The sequence below is a fragment of the Oncorhynchus nerka genome, linkage group LG24, assembly GCF_034236695.1.
Source record: "Oncorhynchus nerka isolate Pitt River linkage group LG24, Oner_Uvic_2.0, whole genome shotgun sequence".
Lineage (NCBI taxonomy): Eukaryota > Metazoa > Chordata > Actinopteri > Salmoniformes > Salmonidae > Oncorhynchus > Oncorhynchus nerka.
Window position 1 is genome coordinate 64,549,959 of NC_088419.1, and position 22,053 is coordinate 64,572,011.

The window sequence follows — 22,053 nt, forward strand, 5'->3', positions numbered from 1 at the left end:
CTCACCCCATTTCTCCACTCACCTAGGGAGTGGTGCCAGGGGGTGGGAGGAGGGGCACACCCAGATCTCCCATCCAGCCTTGCCAAGGTGGGCACAGGGACTGGTGCCAACTCCCAAAGAAACACTGGTGTAGACTGCACCAGAATTGGAGGGAGTGAGGGATCACAAACAGAGACAGTTCCTTGTGTTCATTTGGAATCCATTCACACACGGACACGTGTTTATAGTATGTATACGGCACATGTGCCTACAAACATATATAAGCACACAGGTACTTTAGAGAGGTGCATGGCACAGCGGACATGACAGTGTAGGGGCCCTGATGGCCTCTCAGAGCTGAGCGCTGAGGACCAGGGTGAGCATGCAGAGGAGGGATGAGCACCTGAGACTCTCTTCACACACAGCTCCTGCCTGCCTGCCTGCCTACCTGCCTGCCCGGCCAAGTGCAATGTAACTGTATCATTAATCGCAACCCAGCACATCCAGGCGCCTCTGCATGAGTGCGCTTCGGAAGCACACTTCATTTCAGCTAACCTTTTGTAAGCTATGCTTGTCGAGCCTCAAGTTCTCCTTGTGAAGCAGTGGAAGGGGGAGGAGGAAGGTGACAGAGAGGGGGGAGCCGCTCTGCAGTTGGCTAATTATCGGCAACCCACATTGAGGAGTATGAGAAGAGATGTCTTTTCGAAGGCACTTTGATATTGAATACATATCCACAGGCCCACGGATATTTTTGCGTTAATGGCATAGTTCTATTTTAGTGTCCAAACTTTCCGAGGGGTGCTGTCAGATCAGTGTCAGCGAGATGAAGGGTAAAAATAGCTGTGAACCACAGAGATTCTCTCCCGGACAGGAGGTTTTTAATGAACAATGGAGAAATGATAATCCAGGGTAATCCACTGAAAGTGAGGGAGAAGCATCGTGTTTGATGTGAGAAATACAGCTCCCTTTGGCCCAAAGCTGCAGCTTGCCTTGGATGCTATTTACTTGGTGCTAGAGCAGCGCTGCATTACATTTGAGATTCACTTTGTCTTTTCCACTGTGGACTTACTGCTGTCTGGTTCCATTAATGGCTATAAGTACGTTGCTCCACTTGGACTTGCCAGGCACTTGTGTAGCAAGTTTGTTTATTTTACTATCACACAGCCACAATAGCTTTGGGCGTTTGTTGAAAGTCAACGAGCTCATCAAAGCCGACTCTGCCTGAAATAAATATCCAGAGATGTCAGGATAATGTTCAATCAAAACAAATCTGGTATTAATGACAATGTCAGATGTTTTTCAAAAACAATGACATTTTTTCGCTTTCAGTTGTGAAGACATTACTTGGACTTAGAATGTATCTGTACCAATTCTGAATGTACTGGGTAGAATTCTGTATTGTAAAAATGCTCTTTCTGTTTTACAGGACAGAGTCTGGGCTATGGGTTCGTCAACTACATAGACCCAAAGGATGCAGAGAAAGCCATTAACACATTAAACGGACTCAGACTTCAAACCAAAACTATCAAGGTAAGTCAGATTGGTAAAAACTGTTCTGTACCCTGAATATCAATTCACCCAGCGGCCATGTGATTAGGAACGCACTGCTTCAGTGCCCATGTAGGTTTTAGGAATGTTGGGCAGTGACTGAGGCTTCTGATAAGCTAGAGAGGAGATTCATACTAATTTAAATACATGCAGAGAGAGAGAGAGAGAAAGAGTAGCTGAATCAAAGAGCATAAAAAGCCGTGAGGTATAACTGATATGCTAATTCAGTTCTAAAATGTCAAAATGTAAAGGTGAAACTAGAAAGATTTTCAGACAGTAGGGAAAAAACATTTATTACATGCTGCCAAAGTTAAATAGAGGACTCAAATTAATATTACATTTTATTAAAGGTTGGGAAGTCAAATATAGATGAAGGGAAAAGTATAATTTCATAAGTAGTATAGTTTTATTAGTATACTCAATATCCAGTCGTTTGTCTTTACTTGTTGAGCAGGATTATGATCGCTATCCCCTCATATGGCTCCGTTATGCTGTTCGCTTTAAGCCATACTGTAATCTGCTCTGCTACCATAATCCAAGCCCTTTCAGTAACATATTTCCAAATCTAATCAGATCAGATTACCCTGCCGAGCTGAATGGGAAAAGCTCATACACAATCCCCAATCCCTCGACAGCCCTGAACATGACAGGTCAATATTGTAAAGGGAAACAGCCACACCAGATCAACACAGCCCAGCCTGTTTTCAATCCAGCACAGTGCTTTGAAGTGGGCTCTTGAGAGGCAAGGGCGTGGGGAGACAGCCAGAGCTCTCTGTGTATGTCTGTGCGTGTCAGATTGTGACAGTCAGTATGACCCACAGTTACTCTAGCGCAGGTCTCACCCACTGAGCGTAGCTGACAGGCGTTAGGATGAGTCACTGGGTCCGTGTCTGTAGATTCCCGCTGCCACTCTCCCTCACTAATGAAGTCTGCTGAGATGGAAAACCAGAGGGCCAAGCTAGCACCCAGGCCCCCAACCCAGGCTACTGTAGCAGTGATGCTCCCCAGTCCTCCCAAGTCCCCACGCATCAGGCTTGTCTTTAGGAAGCAGCCCACTTAGGAATCACCAGCGTGCCATGGCCTGTCCCCTTGGGCTAGAGAGAAGAGCCTACTGCTGTTTCTCATTGACGCTGTCAAAACCCATAGCATATTCAGAGCTACACACACACTCCTCGCTTCCTCAGCTCTTGCACAGCCTCTTCCTCCCACAGCTTGTGTGTAATAAAACGGGAGCGATCTTCCGTGTCCATCATCCTGGAGCACACAGTCCAAAGAGCAAGTACACCAGTGAGCGATGTCCTCTCCCCCCACACGCACTGTCCTCCCCTATCTCTCTCGCTTACAAATACACACACAGCATTCCACATCGTTCAGCTTCCTCTGTCTGTCCATCTTATCCAGTCAGACGGAGCAGCATCTTCGACTTCACCCTAGCTCTCAGTGATAGCAGCAGATTCCCTCTCTGCATGAAAGGTTTAGGCCAGCCCTTTTGTCTCTCTCCCTTCGATTTGAGTTTTGCTCTTTTCATTCTTGCCATTGTGCCAAACCCATTATTTAGACTGTGCTACCCATATCAATAAGGCCTTTTAGCAGCACTGAAGAAAATGCCCCTTTTACAACTTCTAATAAGTGTGTTCAAGGTCATTATCTACTTAAAATATCCATGCAGTGCCACAGGCCTTTCTTTCTGCACCAGAGGTTATCTTAAGCAGCCATGAAAATGAAGACAGACTCCCTAATAGCAGCAGACAGCTCTGTCTTGCAGCCCAGTGTGAGGCTCTCTGGTGGGAGAGAAGAGAGAGCTGCTTGTGGTGTCATTGAACTACAGTTCATACGTCGATGTGCAGAGGAAACATTTAGAGCCCTCTTTTCGGGAAGACACTTGACATGAAGAGCTTAGTGTCTTTGATATGACTTTCCAGTTTCACACCAAGCCTCAGCTGATGAAACGTGTGTTTTTTATGCAGTACAATACTGTAGTTAATATGTAGGCGATCGTGTACAGTAAGCCTATGGGAATATCCATCCGTATGTGTGTACACATAATACTCAGACACATCACTCCCTATTCCATACACACGTTTCCCTTCTAGTACCCCCATAACATTAGTACCCTCAGTGCTCCCTCACTGTAGGGTATAAACAAAAAGGAGCGGCTCGGTTCGCCACAGAGTTTCACACACACAGGTGGTGTCTTTCTGCGGTATGTTTCTGTCTTTTAAAGCGTGTGGTTTCCTCCTCCATGACACCTCAGAGTTTCTCAGCACAACTCTGCTGCTGCTACCCTGTGGAGGTGTGAGAGGAAGGAGCCCGCTGGAGGTGAGAAGAGCAGGGCTACACAGTCTCTCTTCACACACACACACACACACACACACACACACACACTTACTTGTTACAGCCATTGGAGGTGTTGATGGATAAGACATCTGGGGTGGGCTGACAGGGAGAGAAGGAGAGAAAGTGATAGAACCAAAGGGGAAAGAAGAAAGGAAGGTTTGAAAGACGAGGGCCACAGGGGAAGCTAACTGCCAATGCTTTTGCAGAAGTTAAATAGGATTTTTTGTGATTATGCCGAGATGTTTTTATTTGCACAAGTAAATTTTTTAACCAGGCAAGTCAGTTAAGAACAAATTCTTGTTTACAATTTTTTTATTTTTTTTATTTCACCTTTATTTAACCAGGTAGGCTAGTTGAGAACAAGTTCTCATTTGCAACTGCGACCTGGCCAAGATAAAGCAAAGCAGTTCGACACATACAACAACACAGAGCTACACATGGAATAAACAAACATACAGTCAATAATGCCATAGAAAAATAAGTCTATATACAGCATGTGCAAATGAGGTAGGATAAGGGAAGTAAGGCCATACATAGGCCATGGTGGCAAAGTAATTACAATATAGCAATTCAACACTGGAATTGTAGATGTGCAGAAGATGAATGTGCAAGTAGAGATACTGGGGTGCAAAGGAGCAAGATAAATAAATAAATACAGTATGGGGATGAGGTAGTTGGATGGGCTACAGATGGGCTATGTACAGGTGCAGTGATCTGTGAGCTGCTCTGGCAGCTGGTGCTTAAAGCTAGTGAGGGAGATGTGAGTCTCCAGCTTCAGTGATTTTTGCAGTTTGTTCCAGTCATTGGCAGCAGAGAACTGGAAGGAGGGGCGGCCAAAGGAGGAATTGGCTTTGGGGGTGACCAGTGAGATATACCTGCTGGAGCGCGTGCAACGGGTGGGTGCTGCTATGGTGACCATTGAGCTGAGATAAGGCGGGGCTTTACCTAGCAGAGACTTGGTGACAAAATGGATGGCACTGCGATAGACTGCATTCAATTTGTTGAGTAGGGTGTTGGGAGGCTATTTTGTAAATGACATCGCCGAAGTCAAAGATCGGTAGGATGGTCAGTTTTACGAGGGTATGTTTGGCAGGATGCTTTGTTGCGAAATAGGAAGCCGATTCTGAATTTAATTTTGAATTGGAGATGCTTAATGAGATTCTGGAAGGAGAGTTTACAGTCTAACCAGACACCTAGGTATTTGTAGTTGTCCACATATTCTAAGTCAGAGTAGTGATGCTGGACGGGCAGGCAGGTGCGGGCAGCGATCGGTTGAAAAGCATGCATTTAGTTTTACTTGCATTTAAGAGCAGTTGAAGGCCACGGAAGAAGCGTTGTATGGCATTGAAGCTCGTCTGGAGGTTAGTTAACACAGTGTCCAAAGAAGGGCCAGAGGTATACAGAATGGTGTTGTCTGCGTAGAAGTGGATCAGAGAATCGCCAAGCAGCAAGAGCGACATCATTGATATATACAGAGAAGAGAGTCAGCCTGAGAATTGAACCCTGTGGCACCCCCATAGAGACTGCCAGAGGTCCGGACAACAGGCCCTCCGATTTGACACTGAACTCTATCAGAGAAGTAGTTGGTGAACCAGGCAAGGCAATCATTTGAGAAACCAAGGCTGATGAGTCTGCCGATGAGAATGTGGTGATTGACAGAGCCGAAAGCCTTGGCCAGGTCTATGAATACGGCTGCACAGTAATGTGGCTGAGGTGCACCCATGACCAGCTCTGAAACCAGATTGCATAGCGGAGAAGGTACGGTGGGATTCTAAATGGTTGGTAATCCATTTGTTAACTTGGCTTTCGAAGATCCTAGAAAGGCAGGGTAGGATAGATATAAGTCTGTAGCAGTTTGGGTCTAGAGTGTCTCCCCCTTTGAAGAGGGGGATGACTGTGGCAGATTTCCAATCTATGGGAATCTCTGATGATACAAAGAGAAGTTGAACAGGCTAGTAATAGGGGTTGCAACAATTTCGGCAGATCATTTTAGAAAGAGAGGATCCAGATTGTCTAGCCCGGCTGATGTGTAGGGGTACAGATTTTGTAGCTCTTTCAGAACATCATCTATCTGGACTTGGGTGAAGGAGAAATGGGGGAGGCTTGGGCGAGTTGCTGTGAGGATGGAGGGCTGTTGATCGGGGTAGGGGTAGCCAGGTGGAAAGCATGGCCAGCCTTAGAAAATGATGGCCTACCCTGGCCAAACCCTAAACCGGACGACGCTGGGCCAATTGTGTGCCACCCTATGGGACTCACAATCACTCCCTATGGAACTCCCAATCACACCCACCTGGAATCGAACCAGGGTCTGTAGTGACACCTCTAGCACCGAGATGCAGTGTCTTAAACCGCTGCGCCACTCAGGAGCCAGTGTTTAATGATTTATGTCTTTGAATGAATACCCTGGATGGAAAAGGTTCTCCAGTCAGCAATGGTAACAGGATTAAACTCACATTTTGAAAAAGTAAAACCAGATCGCAATCTAGAAATTAGAACAGCATTCAACAAAGGACAGGAACTGTTTCAGGAGAGCGCGAACATGGCACGTCTGCAATATCAAGGTCTAATTTGCCAGTTAATGATCATGAAGAACACCCTGTCAATGACAAACAGAACAGCCTTCAAATAGTAGCTTCCAATATAGTGTAATACTACAGTTTATATGACCTTTTAAAATAAGAGTTAAGGAAATGGTAGCATCTAAATTAGACTGAGGGAGGTGAGTGTGTGCTCTGACAGAATGAGAGCTGTGACCCAGGCTAACAGGAGAGATGACAGCCAAGCAACGACAGTCTGTGTGAGAGTGGGAGTGTGAGGGACTCCGAGTGTGTGAGAGAGAGGCGCTGTCCAAGGTGCTGGTGAGTGTGGCACACTGAAGAGAGGGTGTTACAGAACTGTGGAGGGGTCTGTGAGAGAAGGCACCCACCTCATTTAGGTTGCATAGTTATAGTTAGTACAATCCATCCCCATACAACCCCCCCCCTCACCAAAATAGGATTTCCAAACGACCTCTTTTCGTCTCTTTCTCTCTCTCTCCCACCCTCATCTACAGGCTGTAAATACACCTTCTCTCCCATCTACCGTATGTGTGAGTGCATTTGTTTTTATGTAAGAATTAACAAGAGCGATATATTTTTGTCCAATACTTCCATATTAATGATGAGGGTTGATGAGGGTTCGATGTGTGAGCCTTTTGCTACAGTACACAAATATGAATGTTATACAACAAATAAAACGGAAGATAAATTGCTGCCAACCTAACTTCCTCACATCTCTTCTGCATGGGGTCTGCTAGGCTAATGTGTAAGTGGCTTTTAGATGGAATCTGCTGTAACGCAAGTTATGTGCTAATTAAAACAAGCTCAGTAAGGTGAAGCCCTGTGATTCAGGTCATTAAAAACAACTTGCACCAACATCTCTGCCAATGCCCTGGAAAAAATTCAAACCAATGCTCTACGCTCAAAATGTTCTCATAGATGCTACAGTCATTTTTATCTCTTACCTATCTCCTAAGGTGTCATATGCACGTCCCAGCTCAGCCTCCATCCGAGACGCTAACCTGTATGTGAGTGGTCTGCCAAAGACCATGACCCAGAAGGACCTGGAGCAGCTCTTCTCCCAGTACGGACGCATCATCACCTCCCGCATCCTGGTGGACCAGGTCACAGGTATCCATGGGGAGCCTTTTCATTTATATACACACACACACACACACACACACACACACACACACACCCACACACACACTCTCTAACCCTCTTGCCAGCACAGCACACATGCATTGGCCTAAACATGATAACACACACAAATATGCACACACACATGTATACATAAACGTATGTTCATCTGAGTCATACACACCCTACACACAACCCGAGCACAGGCACAAAAAGAGATTAAACCATGATGCCAAAACATGCAGCATGACTTCCATTGCACAGCTCTTAGATCCATTTCAGAGGTTTTGTCTGCCTGCGGCAGGCTCCAGTGTTGTGTGTACTGAAGAAGCAGAATGAGTACAACACATTGTAAGCCACACTCATTTGCCTAAGCAGAATAAATCAGCCCTGACACTGGGGCCCTCCACACACAACAGAGCAGGATCAAATTTAGAGCAGGTCTGTTTATTTGCAGCTATGTTTCCACAAGACCTGTTCCACACAGCCCTCGGGGATCACAAACAACAGCACCAAAAGTAAAGGCAGTGGAAAACACATCCGTTCATATAACTACAGTACTAGCCAGCTAGATATTCCCATTAACCTTGTCTCATACCACTGTCATAAATAAATCAAACTCTGAATAGCCTAAATGGAATGGAATGTCTGACGCATTCTGTGGGGCAGTATTTAAAAAAAAGAAAAGGTCTAAATAGTTAATGGTATTACCATGCTTGCACACAGTTGGTCTTAAGAGACAGAAACAGTTTCCCAAGCATGTTCTCCACAAGCCCAATGCTCATCCTGTTGGTGTGCCAACAGTCTCTTCTTCTCCATTGTATCCCAATCACACTGTTGAGGGAACAGTAGGCAGGATCATAACCTTACATGTCTCACAGTGCCAGAACCACTCCACAGAGAGAGAGAGAGACAGGCAAATCTTCTGCCTCAGATGCGTGCACACGCACACGTTCTCTTTCTCTTTCTCCCTCTCACTCACACACAGTGCCTGGCCCACCAGCACATACAGGCCCTACCCGGCCCAGAGAGGCCTCCCCTGAGGCAGGGGGATCTGCTGAAGGAATTTCTAATTAAATTTTAGTTGCTGGTGATTAAGAAACAAGGAGGGTTTTTAGAGGAGCCCGAGAGCTCAGAGCTGGCACATCACACATACTGCCATAAAGAGAAATGGACCGTAAATTAAAACTCTCTTGCGACTCACACAAGTGTAACTGTGGGGTGAGAGAGGGGAAGAGAGAGAGAGATTATTTTTAAAATTTTGCCTTTGTCCTTTTCTTTTGAGTGGTTAACCATTCATATGTATAGGACAGTTAATCATGCATTGATTTCAACATCATTACACACACACACGCCAATATCATCAACATAATTTGATATTCCAAATCAGAATTCCCCTCCATCTGTTCAGTTTCAGACATTACTGTGGCTCAGAGTGAGCACACAAGCTCCAAAGGCCAATCTAGGAATCGGTTTGGTTTGGACAAATGTGCTCAAACCCACTAATTAGGAGATTTAGTTCATTTTCACAGACCATCAACGTGATGCATATTGCAGTCAGTCTCCTGCTCAGTATCATCAGAAAGAACTTTGAGTCACAGTTTGCATAGTTCACAGTCAGAGAAGACAATGTTCTGTTACAAATAGTCCAAGGATGGTGGACTGAACTCACATTGACTTGACAATGAGTTGGGACTGGGGAATTATGTTATTACAAAGCCTAAGCCCACATTTCTTGCCACTGCCCTGATCATGAAGATGTTGCTGTCCATCAAGAAATAACCCCAATGACCTTTATAACCAATCAGAACATCACACGGTAGGCCAGTCGCTCATCCACACTGATGCAGGCCTGGCAGTCATTGCATAACACATCAATCATGTAACCAAAGTGTTTTGTCAATATTAGTATCTTTCTCTTCTCTCTTTCTGTTGATCTCTGCAGAATGGATATGTGTATTTCCCCTCTATCGGAACAAATAGCGCAGAGAAGCATTTTTATATCGCATCACTCTCTCTAACCTTTGGGGAAAGTAGTCGGATCATGATGTTCAATGCGAACAGAAACTCAATGTGAAGGAAATATAATACGGAGAGGCTTTGATCAATAGTTAAATATTCTCAACATCTCTGCAGGGCCCAGGCACACAGCAGTCAGTCAATACACATCTCATCAAAAAGGACAATACAATTGATCCGGAGAGCTTTCTTTTATAAGTTACGCCTAGTCACACAGACTAGAGCATGCAAAACGTTCATACACACTACATATATTAAAACCCTGATCAATCAGTGTGTGGCTTCCTCTCCATAGACACATCTACACTTTTACAGTGGATGTTGATGATGAATGTTGTAATACATTCTGGCTCATGTAAAATCCCACCATGTGTGGCTGAAGATCAAGGCTACGTACTGTATGAGCAAACCTGATTTATTTACAGATAAAATAAGACCTTGTACAACTCATCTCTTTCCTGGTGTCTCTATAACCCACCAGAACCCATAACATGGAGTGTATTGCATAGTTACCTTGGCCTGCGGTCACACATAGAAGCAGACAGATGGCTTTAACTCTGCTTTTACTGAGCGGAGCAGAGAGCACCTAAGCTCTTCAAAGGCTTCTTTCACACTGCCTTTTCAAAGACCATCTGTATCTATCCCCACAAACTAAGTTACATAAAACAAGAACAGGTCTCTCTCTCTCTCTCTCTCTCTCTCTCTCTCTCTCTCTCTCTCTCTCTCTCTCTCTCTCTCTCTCTCTCTCTCTCTCTCTCTCTCTCTCTCTCTCTCTCTCTCTCTCTCTCTCTCTCTCTCTCTCTCTCTCTCTCTCTCTCTCTCTCTCTCTCTCTCTCTCTCTCTCTCTCTCTCTCTCTCTCTCTCTCTCTCTCTCTCTCTGATTAGGAGGCAGGGAGAGGTTTTTTCCTAATGTATTTAATGTGTAAGTTTAACAAACATTCCATACAGTTGCTACAGCCACTTCAAAGAGCGGAATGACAAACGGTAGCAAAGCGCTCAGGTTTGGAGCGGAGAGAGAAGGCTTTCATCAGCCGCCTGGACAGATTCTCAGATCCCTCCAGATTTCCCAGAGGAATGTTTGCCGAGTGAAGTGTTGGGGAGCACCGTGGTAGTGTCTGGGTGCAGTGGGCGTGCAGAAAGCTTTGTCAGGGCACTGGCAGCTCCTTGCCACTGTCTTCCCTGGTTGTGGTTATTAATAAACCAGCCATTCTCTGTGTTCATGTGTGCTCGGAAGAGATAAGTACAGGTAGAGTTACATAAGCCATGGCTGATTACTTTGAATGAAACTGCCTGTAGTACATTGTGGCCTAATGCTGTATGGCCTGTGATAAGTGCTGGAACCGGCTGAAGCTGCCTGCCTGCCACCGTCTGTTTCCCAGCTTTCCTCAGCCTGCCTGTTTGCATTGCTTTGTTTTGATATGCAAAAAAACAAACATCTGGAAGCTCATTATGTAAATGTTGAAAAGCTAGTTGTTGGGGGGGGGGGAGATACTCCACAATATCAACACTGACAGTAATTCAGTAAAAAAAAAAAATAAAGTACTATTAAGTAGATAACTTCTGGGATTGTTTTGTTAGATTTCTGCCTTGCTTGAGGGAACCACTGATGAAAGATAAAACTTATACCCTACATCAGATTGTATTCTGAAGCGACTGCTGTTTACTGTCTGACACACAGACCTGTTTGTATGGAGTCTCTTCTCTCTGCCAGGATATCACAGTCACTGGTTCAAAGTTCATAATCGCCTGACCTGTTGTGGTGTAATTGCATAAGGCCCTCCTGACCTTACAGTGCAGTAGTAGTGTTTCTCCTCATGCCCAGAAGGTCTATACGGCAGTGAAAGGAGAAATGAGAGGAATTACTGTTCGTGGGGTCAAAGACCCTCACACCTCTCTCCACAGTGCTACCATATAGGCACAGAGATCCTCACACCTCTCCACATAGACAGGGACAGACCTAGTTCTCAAGAGACCACTGCACTAGCCCTCCACTCTTTACACCCCTTCCTTAATGGACACCACTTCAAGTCAACACTTCATTCAAGTGGCTGGGGAGTTCTTCTCAGATCCCACCCTGAATGTGGGTTTGCAGCCTTCAGCTGTATGCTAAGCACTGCTGTAGTGTAGATCTCTTCAAACAGCTGCAGCCTGGTGCAGTTCAAGGCCAAGGGGCATACATAGACCACTGGTGCTTGTCTGCTCTCTTCACTAGAGGTGTGGTCATATCCCTACAGGAGATGAGTCCACAGGGTGTAAACAGGTATTTCATTGCTCTAGAAACTCAAAAATACTGTATTCTTTAAGTCTTATAATGTCCCGACTCTTCCACAAGGGGCATTCTTGACATGAGTAGCTAGTGGGTTTATGGCTTCACTTTTATCATGTTTTATTCATACAGTAATGTGTAACTGACCAAAAATAAACCATATTTCTAAAGAGGCAACCACTGCCCGGGAATGCCCCTGTCTTTGTGTGTCAGGGCTCGACATACAAGGCAGGTTTCGGGAACCCTCCGAGCCAGGCAATCATCCCCGTCAGTGGCCCGCTTGGGCCAGTGATTTTTTTATTTTTAAAGACGGATTACCAAAACTGTTCGTTCGTTGTGTCGATTATTTATCATACGCACGGCTGCACACATATAGCAGCTCATAAACAGCTGGTTGTTGTGTAGAGCAAGTCACCGAAGACCAACAGCGGTAGTAAATATGTTCCAAATTATATTTACCAGTGAATGCTGGCAAGAATGGGTATGCAAACCAGATATTTAAAAGTTCAAAGTCTTGGTTGAATATTTGCGATGTGCAGTTCAGTCATTTTGCCTAACTTGAAAATCAGACTTTTCCTCTAAGGCTCTCTGGTCCTTGAAAAGTAATTGAAGTTAAGGTAGCCTATTTAGAAGTTCTACTGCTCTAATATAATTATTTTGAGATTTAATTTCTGATCGGTTTTTGAGAGATGCAGCCGCTTTCGTTTGTTTCGATTGAAGGGTGTTGCGCTTCTTGCAGTTAAACCGGTTATTATAAGCAAGATAGCCTTATCGCGAACCATTAGCAGAAATCAGCTAAAGTGCGGTCGAAACCTGGTGTTACATCAGTGACGCCTCGCAACACGTCAAACCAATCAAATGCCTTGCTCCAAAGGTGCTCACCAGATTAGTACCGTAGGAGCAACAGTGCGTGAAGACTGAACATGTCAACAAAACCAATGCACACTTTAGAATGTTTACAGCACGCTGGTTTTCACAGCATTTGTTAATTCAAGATGAGCTAAAGCTGCAGCAAGAGGGGAGAAATGGTCTACAATGCAGGCCATATCAATACGTTTCTGAAGTGATATTTGGCTGTAAAGGCTAGCATTAGGGACAATAAGTAGCTAGCCACATTGAAGTTTGTTTTGAGAAAGTCAACTAACCATGTAAGCTACCTAAGTACAACTAACTAGCTAACGTTAGCTACTAGCTAGTTCAATTTCTCTCATGTTTATAAAGCCAACAAAATGTTAATAAAAACAGCATATTATTGACCTAAAAGGTTAGCTGTGTTAGCCCAGTCGCTAGCTTATCCAGGGTCAGTGATCGATAACGTAAACTCGTACATCGCCTTGGTCCGTACAATTGCCCTTATTTTAGCGCCCCAAAAACGTAATACTTCCAGATCAACTGTAATGTCAATACCATTGTAAAGCACAATTTCTCTCCTTTCCAACAGAATCAATTACATGACCTAAACACTGCCCGTTTCTGCATAATTCAAGCAGGCAATGAGCCCCGTCTGGTCTTTTTTTAAATGGTGGGTGGGGAAGTGAAACTAATGCGTGATAGTGAGAAGGAGAGATGTCGTGTGGGAAAATTGCTTTTTTTCACTCGATCTGTCTAACTTATCGCCTCTAAAATGTAAATAAAACATTATACCGAGTTTATATAATGTGTCATTACATACCTATTTGAAGGTTTGTGTCGAATTTGAATCAGCTTTTTAGGGCGGTGCTAAAGTGATCTTAGAAGTAAACAGCGGCTTTGAGAATGATGATCGCATGCAATGATGACGCAAAAAATGACTAGGTTTCCCCCCCTTACCCCCGTCACTGTCCATTTCTTGTTTTTAAAGGATGAGAGAAGTGCTACACCTGGTGGAGAGAGATTGTAAGACAGAAATAGTTGCTTTCTGCGTGCTGTACGTTACGACATGACACGTCACGATGTAACGGAGGGTCCGTTTTTTAAACTTTTCTCCAATGCTATAGAGCCATTACCATGTCGATCAACGCTTGAATAGAAACCTAGTTCACACCCCTGATTTTGAAGTCAACACAGTCGCTACAGTCCCATTAGTTTTCTTTGTAGCCTCGTTTGAATGTTGAGGTTGCGCACGTTTGTACGGAATGGGGTGAGTTTACGTTACACCATATTTTAGAGTGTAAAAATAATGTCAATGCATAATGCCATTGGGTGGTAATGCATACTTTTTCGTATACATTGAGTTTTTTTCTATAGGCTATTACAACAATTAAATATAACATTTAAGTCCTTGAATTGTAATTTCCATGGTCTGTATGCACCCTGTAACATTAGGGGAAAGGGGGATACCTAGTCAGTTGTACAACTGAATGCATTCAACTGAAATGTCTCTTCAGCATTTAAAAACTTCTTCGGGATCGGTGTCCCGTCTATGGGATGGTTGAACTAACGTAGGCTAATTCGATTAGCATAAGGTTGTAAGTAACAATAACATTTCCCAGGACATAGACATATCTGATATTGGCAGAAAGCTTAAATTGTTGTTAATCTAACTGCACTGTCCAATTTACAGTAGCTACTACAGTGAAATAATACCATGCTATTGTTTGAGGAGAGTGCACAATTTTGAACATGAAAAGTTATTAATAAACAAATTAGGTATATTTGGGCAGTCTTGATCCAAATTCTTTAACAAAAACATTTCATAGATGATGGTACAAAAAAAAAATACAAAATAACGTTTTTTTTTCTTTGTATTATCTTTTACCAGTTCTATTGTGTTATATTTTCATACATTCCTTTCACATTTCCACAAACTTCAAAGTGTTTCCTTTCAAATGGTACCAATAATATGTTTATCCTTGCTCCAGGGCCTGAGCTACAGGCAGTTACATTTGGGTATGTCATTTTTGGCGAAAATTGGGGGAAAAAGGGGCAGTTCCTTAAACCCAACCCCTCTGAATCAGAGAGGAGCGGGGGGCTGCCATAATCAACATCCATGTCTTCAGTGCCCAGAGAACAGTGGGTTAACTGCCTTGCTCAGGGGCAGAACAACAGATTTTTACCTTGTCAGCTCTGGGATTTGATTCAGCAACCTTTTGGTTACTGGCCCAACAATCTAACCACTAGGCTACCTGCCGCATGGTTCTCCAACTCTGTTTTCCCTCCGACCCTAATCTAATAATTAATTATTATAATCTAATTATAATAATTAGCTGGTCGATGAACTGAATCAGGTTAGTTACACCTGGGGTTGGAGCGAAAACCTATAGGAGAGTACTCTCCAGGAACAGGATTGGAGAGCCCTGCTGTATAGGCTACTTGGATAGCCCGTAAATGAAAGATCAAATCACCAGCTATTGGAATTACATTTACATTTACATTTATGCACGCATCATTTGCTTTCCTGTCAGATCTTGACCTGGGACAGTATTTTTTCATTCGGACCAGTGCGAGTAGGGCCTATAAGTCTACCACTTTGTGTATCTGTTAGCAATGCTAATGATAGCCTAAGCGTTTTTAGGTAGATGGAAAGGTAACTTTTTTTTACTGTGATATCATTTTGGTATCAAGTATCCTTTTTCCAGTTCTGCCCTCGACGATTTCGCAGAAAACATGGTACTTTGAAATCTGCAAAAAATACATTTAGCACTTTATTGTAACAGTCTCTTTTCTTTGCCGTTACAGTAAATCTCTCCAAGTCAATGTAAGAACACAAGGGCATGCTAATTTAAAAGATAGCTAGTCATTATTGGCCTGGTTATGTATGGAATGCAAGTACATTATGGGACAGGTCATCATCAATTATTGAAAAAAATGTTTTTAACATTTTGTGCAACCAAATCGTGATGGTGCCAACAACTGAAAAAGTTAGTGAAAAAGTTAGTGTAGAACCCTGCAAACAAATCAACATATTGTACAAAAACAGTATGCACTTGTTACCACCTAGGAATATCAGTATGACATTATTTTCTACCGAAGCAGCAGTGACCCTAGTTTCACATTGGAGCCAGAGCTGTATGCCAACAATTCAAACCCCTTTGGAATAACAGACTGTGTTTATTATTTTCTAGCAGTGACAACCTAATTATAATGTACAGGTACAGGGAAGGCAGGGAGGGATTGGGAGAGTCTGTCAAGAGCTGCAGCAACCCATAAGTTCAATTATTCAGCATTAGAGTGAATGAAAGCATTCGGCATTGGAGAGATTGTGTGTAAATGTTTGTTCAGGGCTGCACATATCAAAAGAGTCTGATTCGAGAAGAAAATGAGACAGCAGAACAGAAAAACATCAATAAGTGCAAGCGGCGTTGTGAGAGAGAAATGACAATAAAAAGTGTTTCTGTGTGTGGTGTATAGATGTGCACACACAGTATTATGCAAATAGTCCTGGCAGCATGCTGTCACTGAGCGAGTGTCCCCTGGGCCAGTCAGCCAGCCTCATTAAAAACGAGCAGCACGCGTTTATGGAGACCAAGAAAAGACCTCCTGGGCAGTACGTCTCTCCAAATGTTACTTTCAGGTGGCGGTCAAAAAACATTGCCTCGAGACGACTCAAATGTCGCCAGCAACATGGCGTGAGGCCTGAGTGTGTGGCCATCAGCTAGGAGGAGAGCTGCAGTGTGTGTTGAGTCCAACGCACCTCACGGAGTAGCCTCAATGAGCTGTGAGGAGACACAGCACTACAGCAGCTAGCACACAAACAACACAACAGCATTTCTGCATCAGCAGGCATCAGCTCCTCTATAGCCTCCTCTCTTTGACAGCACAGGAAATCATGGTGGTGCCTTCGCTTTTCCCTCTGCGCTATACTGTCTTCTTCAAATAACACTGTTATACACATAACACAATCCCTCTCTGTATGGAATACAAATAATGACCAACTCATAGTATCCCCTTTACAAAACGTTGCTTTCAATGTTATTAAAAGCAACAACAGACATCATCTCTGTACCATGTATGAAAGTGATAATAAGGGCTGTTAGGGTGTGTGTGTGTGTGTGTGTGTGTGTGTAATCTAACCGGAACCACATGAAGTAAAAGGACGCCCCTATGTTTGTGATGTGTTGGCCCCACAGGTGGTTCGCGGGGTGTGGGGTTCATTCGCTTTGATAAGAGGATAGAGGCTGAGGAGGCCATTAAGGGGCTGAATGGACAGAAGCCCTCTGGAGCTGCTGAGCCCATCACCGTCAAGTTCGCCAACAACCCCAGCCAGAAGACCAGCCAAGCCCTACTGTCCCAGCTGTACCAGTCCCCCAACCGCCGGTACCCAGGCCCCCTGCACCACCAGGCCCAGAGGTTCAGGTAAATACCTAGGGCTCACAACAAGGGTCGGGAGGTCAGGTTCAGCCATTGGGCTATTGGTTCAAATATATGTTTCTACTGTTATATGTACTGTAGAGTTGAGTATGGCATTTTATTGTCTAATTGCAATGATCAACCACCTTGTAAGTCATCAGTCACCAATACGATGTTTGATTCTTTGTGCATTCAACCAAGAAAGCATTTTTGTTCCAAAGAGTGGGTTTCCTGGAGCTCCACCCATAACTGAGAAGAACTGTTTACAAGAGACAGTGGGGTTCTGTCGTTCACAATGTCTCCATCACATCACCTCATCACCCTCCTTATTCCATAATGCAACCAGCTGTCATCCCCTCTTTCCATCCACTGTTCATTCCCAACACATACTTAGCCTGATACTCACCGATTCCAGACTGTAGTCCCAATGAGAATATATGAAAATGATCATCTGAACCCAAAAAATATTGAAGATTGTGGAGCAAGTTATTATAATAAAAAATGATATATGAAAAGTTAGACCAACAAAGTTAGGAATATACAACATGATTTTCAGTAGAATCCAGGGTCTGAGCACTGCAGATCCAGAGCCTTTCAACTTCCTTAGCATTACAACCAACAGCCACAGGGCTGAACCTAATCCACAAACTCAGACAGAAATGCATCACATATCTTGTCAATGTTGCCCATTTGCCACCAGTCAATATAATGCCTGTTTGTCTGATCCACCTCTAAGAAGGCAATATAATCCCTTAAGCAAAATATTGTAGATTTCAGTTATTAGTGATGCTCCACATTACTAATGACAGTAATTGGTCAATTAGGCTTATTATATTTAAGGTAGGAGCAGGTTTTAATTTAACAGACTTTTTTTAAACGGACGGTTCCCATTTACATGCATTGAGAGGCACCACTTTTGTATGCTGTGGGCTTGGAGAGGGTTTGTGAAAAGCTGGCATCCAAGGCAGGTTTTTTTTTTTTTTTTTTTTTTTTTACAGCAGTAGCCCATCAGATGTCTCCAGCACAGCGGCCTGAAGCGCCTCCTCAGAGCTTCCAGTCCAATTGACTAATTTACCCACAAAAGCAGATTGCTCAGTCCCAGCCCGCATAATGGCCTAATTGCTGCTTTAATGAGTCAACACATTTTTGTGCTTTGTTTAGATTTTTTGGTCAGGTTCACAGACGGCATCTCTGCCCACTGATGACCTGCAGCACAGACAGTGTTTTGAAAGGGAGAGGTACTTTAGAATGGCCCCAAGTTCCCAACCCTTCCATTAGGCTGAAAGGCTTACTAAGACATGAGACAGTGCAGACCCATGTGACAAATGATGGTCATTGCGTGGCCACGCAAGGCTCACTCAAAAAGCCTCTGATTTATGTGGCTGAGTGGCTTCCATCCTTGGCCCACTGAGCACAGTGACTATCTGTCTGCAGGACCGGCCTGATTTTTCCTCCCGACCAACTGACTAACAAACACCATTCCATTTGACATTCTACATGGACAGGTGTCAAAAGAAAGCTATTTTTTTTGGTCAGTTACTATTCAGTAGTGTTTACTTAGTCCAAACCATGCAACATTATTCCCTGATTTGTCATCTTCCTCTCTTAAAACCTTTACCATCTCTCAAAAAATGCCAAACCATTACACTGACAGAACTCTATTTTTTTTAGAATTATTATACTATTTAGTAGTATAATATATGTTTAATTTGTCTCTAAACCTTCTTGAAAATGACAAACTTAATGCCAAAGTACCTGAGGGGCAATTGGAATAAGGATGCAAAGCAGTTTTCATAGTTTATGACATAAATAATCATTATTTCGTTATGCTGTCAGGATCGACAATGAATTTGAGAAAGAAAAGATTTCAAAACTTTCTTTGACATCAATACTATGGCTTAACTCACAATTATAAATGACTTATAAATGATTTGACCTCAACACAACAGCACAGATGTACAACGGAACAACTCTGAAAGCCCTGTGCAGCATAAGAATGTGTGGAGCGTGAGAGTGCTCTCCATAGGGCCTCATGCTAAAAAAAGAAAATGTCGCTGTGTGCTGGCTGATTGGGCCACAGAGTGGCCTCTTGTGTTAGCGCTGTACAGTACTGTTGCTAGCCTGCTGCTTTGTTGCTGTGTGAATGACACCACCCCTGACTGGTGGGGCTCCTCAGTGTAATGGCCCATCTCTGGATGGCTTTCTTCTTTGAGTGAGGCAGGGATGTAGAATTAGTTCCATTGAGTGAGTCAACCATCTGCCTGGCATTAACCCCAGAACCCTCCTTCTCTTTACAGGCTGGACAATTTGCTTAATATGGCCTATGGCGTAAAGAGGTAATTAAAACTTCACCGAATGCCAGATGTCCATGTTGACAAAATGATTTCTATCCTGTTTTCTTCATTTTTAGAAGTCACTTGCATTCGAATCAGTTCAAGGTTATTCTGCCTTGATGTTTTTGGTTTTCTTTAGCCTTGTTTAATTTGAATCCACCAACCACTAGTCCAAAAGGAAAACAATCGTCTTTTGTTTTCTAATGTTCAATTTGCTTTGAGTATGATGAGTGCTGACTTTTACATTCCGATTGCTTTGGATAGTTTCTGTGTATATTTCTGTTCTCTTGTGTGTAGCTCTTGTTTTTAGGCGTGTTTTTCTACCGGATTCAGGTACTCTAGCCTAACCTCTGTCCAGCTTTAGATGTTACATTGGGATCAAGTTCAGTTTGAAAACACTAATATCAAAGCAGTGAATGGAACTTACAATAACAAACCACCCAATTCAATAGGACTTGCCATAATGGTTGTAATAATACATTTATTACAACATGTTATTACAGCAGTAAGCAGTAGTGATGGGGCGTTGGGGTTAAGGGGTCAGTAAGGGGCAAGATGGGAGAGGCTGGAGACACCTGGATCCCTGCAGGAAATGCTGTTTCACTGCAGCCAGCTCAACTTCTGATCACCTCTTTTTGCTCATAACTTTTGCTTTTGCTACTGTTGATGTAACATGAAGTGAAGCGGCTGTGAGACATCATGATCAGCTGATGACATTTTGTTGCATGTTAGAGTAATCAGTGAGTTCCTTTGATGTCCACTCACTGGAATAGAAAGGCTGTGATCCCAGATGTAGCATGGAAAAATAAGCATTTGCTTTTTACATTTTTTAAATGGAATGATTAAATAGCTTTTTCTGTGAAAAGAGCAAATCCACTGAATTCATCGGTTTCCATAGCAGTGATTAGCAGCAATTCTTGCTGAGAGTGAAGGCTCAACTATAAGACGGTGACAGAATGATGCATGGGAAAGACTGTTTAGCGCATAGCTCTACCTCAATGTCCCAGGCAGCAACTCGTTTGTCTAACATACCTCTATTTGTACTGGGGGCAGGAAACAATTAATTCAGTTGAAGGGGGATGCAAAAGATCTGGCCAAGAAAATGACAACAAAAAGAAGAGAAGACATTTATAATATTCACCAATATGCTGCAGTGCCTGCTGGTTGAACAACACAGTACCAAGGCAAAGACTATTGAAAACATACAAACTGTCAAAGCAGTAGAGTTTTGGAATACAGAAATCCAACAAGCCCTGCCTTCAGAACAGCCTCTTGCTTGCTTGGCACATGGTTTGAAGTGCTGATGATTAATGAACAAAGGCAAGTGTAGTAGTAGTCCGTGTGCTTTAGAAGTGAGCAGTGGAGGTGGGAGCTAGGGGAGGGTGGGATGGCTGCAGGTCAGCCCTTGTTGCTATGCAACTCCTTTCCTTTTCTATGGAAGAACCACACAGTGTGTTTGATCCTGCCCTGTTAGACACCACTGTAGTCTCCTCCGTGGCTCTGTTAGCCAGCCTGATTGTCTCTCACCCTCACACACTCACACATACCTGGATTTGCATCGGAATTACTATGGAGGTGTTATTTCACCCAGACAGAGAGATCCGAATACAATTGAACGTGTTAGAAAAGGCCTTGACGTGACTAGAGGTTTTAAGACCCTAGTGAAGGGAAGACTTGCTGTTAGAAAATATACATTTTACACAGGGACTGTAATGAGACACAAACAAGAACCAAAAAGGATATTGTGTTGGCAAAAATGTTAAAGCTCAAGTCGTGGACAAAGTACTGATGAAAGGTCTGAGTGATTCTTGCCGATACTTAGAGGCTCTGTGGTCTGAGCAAGACTATCGATCACTGTCATCCTCATCCGCCCCACAACAGATGACTGCAGGAGTGGGTGGATGGAATACACTTTGTTCCTAATACTACTGGGTTGTAAAGTGTTTCCATTTTCCATTTAGTTTGCTCCTTCCTTCCTCCCTTCCTTAAGAAGGGAGGCTTCTCCGAGACAGCTGCAGTAAAGCGGAAATCTCAATTAAAGCATACCCAATAATGCCTATAGTCATTCTGAGAGGTGGCATAAGAAATTAACCTTTTATCCAATTTACCTTTTATTTAAAGTGGAAATTTCCTTTAAGCGGAAAGGCAATTAAGTGAAGTCAACTGAGCATTCAAATCTCTATCGCAAAAAGGGAGAAGATTACAAGGCGAATAAGTGCAGATTTACTTGGTTGCATACTCAATCTCTGATGAATTTCAAAATCTTTTAATTCAGCAAGTTCCTGTAATTTAGCTCCCAATAGAGGCACTCAGGAAGACCGAGGGAGAAAAGCTTCCCCTGTGCATCCCTCCCTCCCTCGGATGCTGCTGAAGCCATTTCCCAGCAGGCCCCCCACAGAGCAGTCAGCCTTGAGAAAAGGCCACTCAGTCAATATGGAGGCGCACAGAGGGGAAATAGTCTAGCAGGAGGATACAGTACACAGACAGACCCTTAGTCATAGTGCATCATGTGCACTGGGTTGCACATGTAATAATCAATGTAGGATGGTCAGGAATGCTAGAACTGTTTGGTTGGTACTGTATGTGGGTGGGTGCTTCTATTTGTCCTATTTCACACATGTACAAG

The 22,053-nt window shown here is 43.5% G+C and overlaps 1 protein-coding gene across 4 annotated transcripts in view; it reads left to right on the plus strand.

Moving 5' to 3' along the window:
- The window catches only part of LOC115108425 (ELAV-like protein 4), a 68,370-nt gene that overhangs the window by 42,141 nt on the left and 4,176 nt on the right, over positions 1 to 22,053 (plus strand). For 3 of the 4 annotated variants that reach the window (XM_065009053.1, XM_065009052.1, XM_065009054.1), the window contains exons 4-7: positions 1,406 to 1,509; positions 7,379 to 7,532; positions 16,875 to 17,100; positions 19,392 to 19,430. In XM_065009053.1, the coding sequence (XP_064865125.1) occupies positions 1,406 to 1,509; positions 7,379 to 7,532; positions 16,875 to 17,100; positions 19,392 to 19,430 (523 nt within the window). The remainder of the gene's footprint in view (positions 1 to 1,405; positions 1,510 to 7,378; positions 7,533 to 16,874; positions 17,101 to 19,391; positions 19,431 to 22,053) is intronic. The other variant, XM_029632722.2, reaches the window with a different exon arrangement.